The 7,201-nt window shown below is 37.1% G+C and overlaps 1 protein-coding gene across 1 annotated transcript; it reads right to left on the reverse strand.

The window, feature by feature from the left end:
• Positions 1–2,406: 2,406 nt before the first annotated feature.
• On the reverse strand, positions 2,407–4,427 carry LOC112190995 (trimethyltridecatetraene synthase). Its single transcript, XM_024330515.2, has 2 exons — positions 3,394–4,427; positions 2,407–3,146 (listed from the first exon to the last, which is right to left on the reverse strand). The coding sequence occupies exons 1-2, from the start codon at positions 4,309–4,311 to the stop codon at positions 2,520–2,522; spliced, it is 1,545 nt and encodes a 514-aa protein (XP_024186283.1). The 5' UTR covers positions 4,312–4,427; the 3' UTR covers positions 2,407–2,519.
• Positions 4,428–7,201: the final 2,774 nt, after the last annotated feature.

Here is a 7,201-nt window from a genome sequence, read left to right on the forward strand (position 1 = left end):
CATCCATGCAACAGAGCTTAAGCTCCCAAAGCACATAAACGTTTTTTTTGCCTTTTCGGCCTAACCGGGAGACAAATCCCTAACAAAGAAAATCCAGCCTAGAGCTACCTACACATATAAGAAAATGACGACTAGCTATACGACCTAAACCTTGACTAAACTGAAGCTACAAAAACATCATAAGGACTTGTAAAATCTGGATAAATACTAGTAAATCAATCCATTACAATCAATCAAAGTCCATATGGAATTTAAACAATCCGTGGATTAAGTAAATCCATAGATTATAAAAACTCAAAAAGAATCTTTTAAAATCTAAATTGAATATACTCCCCTAAGAAAGATGTCTGCCTGAGAAATAAAGACTTCACGTTTCCAAGTGGTTGATGAGTTCTATAATCAAGTTGTAGTCTCGGGCGTTGTTGAAGCTTGAGTTCGGTTTTTTGTAGAATTGATCTCAATAAGAAACAAACCATAGTAGAATTACCTATATGCTGTTGGTTTGGGTGTTTTTTGCTTCAATTAAGAGATGTTTAGTTCTGGCAGCAAGATCATGGTGGTTATTAAAGCAATATAATTAACGTGAGTTCGAGACTAAAAGTTTGTATGGTTGTGGACTCTACAGTCGTTCTCAGTTTTCTTCAATTTTCTCATCTTGTACCTTGGCAGGTTCGTGTGGAATGAGGCAATTTCTTATATCGCGCATATTTCTCAAATGTAATCTCGTTCTACTCATGTCTTTCGTGAAGGGAATCACTTTGCGGATGCATTGGCATATTTTTGAACTACTTCCTCATATTTGGTTTGGTGAGATTAATTTGGCTTCACCTATCGTTCATAGATTTTGTAAGCGAGACTGATGAATGGATCTTCCTAATTTCCGTTTTTGTTGATATCATCGAGATGTTTGGTATAGTTCTCCCTCTATATAATTTATTTTTTTCGTTTAAATAAATACTCCTCGTTTCGTCAAGTTTCATAAAAAAAAATTTAAAGAAACATACCATAATATATAGCCTCATCTTATTTACATACATGCCATTTAGACAAATCAAAAGAATTGAAAATGACAAATCAAGAAGACTGTATAGTTTGTAACACGTACGTTTATGGAACATGAGCTTGATATATGTACGTAATCAACCGTGCTAGATTTACGAATATAGGATGAAAACCTTAAAATCGTTAGTTTAGAGAGATATCAAGGGAAATGGCGAAGAGTGACTAGATAAGCCATTACAAGTCAATTGGTTCAGTGGAATTTTTTTTTTCCCTCAATCTGGAAACCTTATTATTTATGGGAGGTTCTATTCATACCTCCAAAATTAGCATTTGGACCTCTTCATTTTTTCAAGTGATAGTTGACTTTGTCAACTCATGTCAAATTACCAATAAAGACACAAAAGAGGAGAAAGAAAAAAAAAATTCTTCTTACCTCTACGAACAACAGTAGTCTTCAACTTAAAGAAATTATGTGGTTTTTGTTTCGTTTATTAACATTTCTTGATTGGATGCCATGATTTTTCGGGGAGAAGATAAACTTTCCCCTCGTCTTCTTCTTGCTTTGATTTTTTTTTTTGTAACGTCAATAAAAGAATGAAAATCTACAAATGATCCCACATAGGAAAGCTGACTGAGAATATAATTTTGATGAATTATGGTGATGTTGTTTGGGTTTCAAAGAGTTCCATAACCCTCCTACCAACTAATTTAAACGGCAAAACCCCATAAACCTTTTTTTGTTGCAAATAGCTTTGAGCTATATCAAATCTCATGGGATTGTTTTTGTTTCTCGGAAGCCTATGATCCAAATGATCCTGCTAACTATGGAGTCATTCAGGAATAACTGAAGCCCTCATTTGATCTTCTAGAAGATGCTGGATTTGAAAAAGAAAGAAAAAATCATCCCGGCTGTTGATGATGATGATCAAGAAGAATTCAATGACATGAAGGAGAAAGATGACAAATTGTTGGAAAAGCCAAATGCTATTGACAAGAAACTTGAAGAAAAGCTAGCAGAGTAGGATCATACTTTTGGAAAGAAAGGAAAGGTTCTAGAGAAAGAGATAAGAGATCTAGCAGAGGAAAGAAATGATTTGACAGAGAAGAAGAGAAGCCCTCTCTATAGAAAAGTATGTAAATGTATCAAGACGCTCTGTCTACAAAAAATTATATATACCGCATGTCCTTGAATTCATGGATCACATGCTTGTTGTGGGCGACTTTGATTCATGGGTATGGACTCCGAGGTTATTCTCTTTCAAAAAAAAAAAAAAAAAAGGCTTTTATAGATTTTATTAGACAATGGGCATTGTGGGAAAATTAGGGAGGTGCAAATAGCATATTGGTTATTTGTAAAAGTAAGTTGGAGGTGTATTAAGTGAGGAGGTCCAAATACCAATTTCGGAGGTATGAATAGAAACTCTCATTATTTATTCATTATAAACTTTGATAGACACCCATATAGTTCTTAATTTCGTTTCAGCAAGAAGATGATCACATTCAAACTTCAAAGGCAGTTAATAAAGATGGATTGGGAGCCTAGGCTCCACAACTGCAACAAGTGGAAACTTCCTTAGTGTTGCCAATCCATAAACTTCATCCATGCTCAAATCCTCTGGCTTCATATTCTCAGGTAATTTCCAGTTGAATCCATGTAACATGTTGGCCAAGCAAGACCCAATCATTTTCAGGCCAAGGCTATAACCAGGGCACATTCTCCTTCCCGAACCAAATGGTAACAATTCAAAACTTTGTCCCTTCACATCGATTGCCTTGTTTCCCAGAAACCTCTCCGGATTGAACTCTTCTGGTGCATCCCACACTGAGGGGTCTCTTCCTATGCTCCATGTGTTTATGAACACTCTTGTCCCCTTAAGAATATCGAAACCAGCCACATTGCAATCTTGAAGAGCCAAATGTGGCGGAAGCAAAACAACCACAGGGTGTTTCCTCATTGTCTCTTTCATGATTGCGTCAACATAAGGAAGTTGTGGAATGTCTTTCTCTTCCACCCATCTCTCTCTCCCAATTACTCTGTCAAGCTCTTCGGTTGCCTTTCTAATGAGGTGTGGTTGTTTTATGAGTTCAGACATTGCCCACTCCAAAGTTGTTGCAGAGGTATCAGTCCCTCCTGCAATTAAGTCCTGATTTTTGAATGAACAAAATTAATAAAGCAACACTGGAGTTTATAATAATTGAAAAACAAGCAATAATATTGTTCTCTTTCTAGACGATCTGACTATGTTCAGCATGTTGTGATTAAGTAAACATTATCTATTAGATAAACTTATTCTTGTTCTAGCTAAATGTTCGGTCCAAATTCAAAGTCTAATATGCACGATTAATACTCATTTGATTGGAGAACGGCATGCAGCCACACATTTCATGTACCTGGATGAATGCCTTGACACTGTCATTGGTGAGCTTAACTTCGAGATCAGGATCATCAACAAGCTGCAACAGTAAATCCACCATGTCTTTGGCTACATAATCCTTCACTCCTTCACTCTTTGCCTTGTGTTCATCAAGCACATAATCATAAAATGGCTCCGATTTTTTCGTCAAGGCCTTCATTCGCTTTACGTACCCTTGCAAGTCCAAAAAATCGAGCCACGGTATCCAGTCCCCGATATTGAAAACCCCATTGAGCAAGAACACTTCATCTAACATCTCCTGAAATTCTTCGATCCTCATCACCGAACGCTGAAACTCAGGCTCCCTAAAGTACTCCTTCCCCATCACACATCTAGTCATAACGCTTAGAGTCAGGCGTGACAGATGCTCTTTCAGCATAACTGGCTTTTCCGGCAAGGCACACAGTCGTGAGATAAAAGAGCGAATTTCCTCAACACGGATGTACGCAAAGGACTCTAGCCTTTTCGAGCTGAATAGCTCAGAGAGGAAGATCTTGCGGCCTTGGCGCCAATATGGACCGTGAGGCGACCAAGTGATGTTGAGGTAGTTATAAGTGATATACTTGCCTGCTGCAGTTCGTGGTCTAGAGGCAAAGACATGATCATGTGTTTTCAGAAACTGTTTTGCCATTTCTGCAGTGGAAGCAACTACGACTGGGTAGGAGCCAAACTTGAGCTGCATTATAGGGCCATAAGTTTGGGATAGTTTGTGAAGGGATTGATGAGGGAGAGGACCATTGATGAGGTTGAGGTTACCAACAATAGGCCAGGGTTTTGGACCGGGTGGAAATTTCAGATTCAGTTTGCGTAGTTGGGAAAAGAAGATTTTTGATACAAGGGCCAGAAGGAATAGCCATGACAGGGTCAAAACAGCCCAAGAAACTGAAGCCTCCATGTATGTGAATCAGTTATGGTGAGAGTTTGGGACTTTGTGGTGGTCTTGCAGCTTGACGTTCACATTGAAAAGACTAGAGTACAGAATCAAGATGATAAGGGTTGCAGATCGCCTACACGTGTTGAGGATCTGATGGAGAGAAAGAAAATTTGTTAGTAGCTGATTACTATTAGTGGTCAAGTGCAATTAGAAGTGTGTTAAGCAATTAGGTCCTTTTGTAAACAATCAGAAAGATATCAAAGTAGCGTACTCTCAGTTTTATCTTTGCTTTCCTCTGTTTTTTCTTCGTCGACTTCAACCTTTCACCATCTTCATGAAAATCTTAACACATATGACACTACAAGAGAAAATGTCATTGGCGACAACCCAAAGTTGTCGTAAAAAGTCAAAATTTCTCGCTGAATTGAAAATGCGACGACTTTGGGTTGTCGTAACTAGTTGTCGCCTTATGTGTTTTACTGATTGTCAAAAACAACGAAATTACACGGTTGTTGTTTTTTCAATATGCGACGCAATTAGTTCCTCGCATATCACAAATTGTGAGACTCACAAGTATGTTACCAAAAACTATATGCAAGACTTTATATTTATTACTATTTTTAATATACAAGGCTTTGTTTACGTCGCATATTCCATATGCGGGGATTGGATGTTTGTTGCATTTTCAATAAGCGACGCAATTCATTCCTCGCATATAACATATTGCGAGACAAGTGAGTGTGTTACAGAATGCTATAAGCAAGACTTTATATTTGTTACAATTTCTAATATACGAGACCTCGTTTACGTTGCATATTCCGTCTGCGAGGTTTATATGTTTGATAAAAAATTTATATGTGAGACTTTTTTTTGTTGCAAAAAATAATTGCGAGGTTTCATTTTTGTTACATATATTAATATGTGACACAAATGTATTTGTTGTAGAAAACTATATGCGAGGCTTTTTGTTTGTCTCCTATAATTTCGTCGAGGAACTAATTGCGTCGCATATTGAAAAAAAGACAACTGTGTAATTTCGTCGCTTTTGACAATCAGTAAAACACATAAAGCGACAACTAGTTGCGACAATCCAAAATTGCCGCATATTTAATTAAACGAGAAATTTAGTCTTTTTACGACAACTTTATAAAAACTTTTTACTTTTGTCATTCTTGATTCTCTAATCTATAGCAAGAAAATTCATTTTCATAGCATTTAATAGATAGTAAAGATGAGCCAACAAAATAAGAATATATTAACCCAAAGTATTCTTTACAATCAATATCAATTCAAAATAGTTAGATCAATAATAATTCAAAACAGTCTAGAGATCCGTGTGTACTAAATCCAACATACTGGTAACCAAATTATTGGTCGGTGGTTTGCTGGAAAGTGTTGCAATGAACTCTTCATCTTTTTGGCATGCTCCTGATCACTTCCCCATATTTTGGAATATTGTCTACTCGCTCTTGCACTTTGAACTCATTACTGGAGACACATCTGCTAAGTTGAAAGTTTATTTTTAGAGATTTTGTAGAGGCTGTGGCATCTACAGGGCAAAACAATGACTCAGTTCTAAGAAATGAGAAGGGCTTGACAATGAATGGATAACTTGGCTTAAAAAGAACAATAGTGCAAACTTACCTCCACTATGATACCAAGTTCTCTTAATGAAGAAGTAATTTGAATGATAGCTTCATTGCATCTACCAACCTAGGATTCACCAGACTTATTGCAGCCCAAATAGCTTCTGCATCATGCCTGCATAGTATCAGAACAGCAAGTATGCGAGTTGCTCAATCTAATCCCAAATCCCAATTAACTCAGTTTTCTACCTAAAATTGAAAAAATTATTGATTCAGTAAATAGAAAACAGACCAAATTACATGGTGAATTGGCCAAGAAACAATCACCTCAGTTGCGGTGCCAGCCAAAGCACTGAAAGTGGACTATTCTGCATCAAAAAGCTTCATTTTATTCCATAGTCTCTGACCAATTGTATCACTAAAGTCACAAGTTCCTGAATAAACAATTTCACATTCACTCTAACTGAAAAGTAGAAATATTGTTACCTATCCCAAAGAGACCTTCATAATCACAGTTCTAATAAATTATAAGGGAGGAGGGTATAATAGAGCTCCCCTCAGATGCATCTTGAAACATAGAAACTCATGCATTGTCATAATCATTAACAACCAACCTTGGAACAAGACCAATTATCATAAGAAAGCACAAAAACGTTCAGAACCCTAACCTACATTTCCAACACAGATCATTGCTCAACAAGATTTCTTTATGCCCACCACATGCCTCATGACCCAACCTCACATTGCCATCCATGATCACAACCACGTGCCCTGCAAACAAGGCTGTGGAAATCAAGTAAATGTACCATGGCAAAGACTGATGGATTAAAAAACTCCACCTCTCTCAAATAAGACCCTCATTAATCATGAGCAGCTTGCACCATATTTTGTTCCTTGTTAACAAAAAAGAGGATAATGACTGCACATAAACATACTCAGACTCTTCCTCGCACTATGCTTGAGCTTCTCCTTCAAACTAAGCATTCATGAGGACATCTGGTCTATGTTACACAATTAGATATACTGACTAGTAATACCATTGGGTTGACCAAAAATACTCATAGCTACTACCAACTACTTTCTCACATAGCGTTTTGAAATAGCATAAGTAAGCTTATCATGCAATTTCAAAAATCTATCTGAGGCGGCCTCAGATTGGTTCGATAAAACACCCTACAAGATACAAACAATCAATGAAGAGTACAATTAAACAATAGAAAGCTATGATTAAACCGGAAGCAGGAAACTCACCTTTGTTTTTCTTCGCGATGTGATGCGCAGAAGGCGGTGGCTACAAAAATTACCCGGTCCTATAGATCAAGAAC

This window comes from Rosa chinensis, chromosome 2 (genome assembly GCF_002994745.2).
Source record: "Rosa chinensis cultivar Old Blush chromosome 2, RchiOBHm-V2, whole genome shotgun sequence".
Classification (NCBI taxonomy): domain Eukaryota; kingdom Viridiplantae; phylum Streptophyta; class Magnoliopsida; order Rosales; family Rosaceae; genus Rosa; species Rosa chinensis.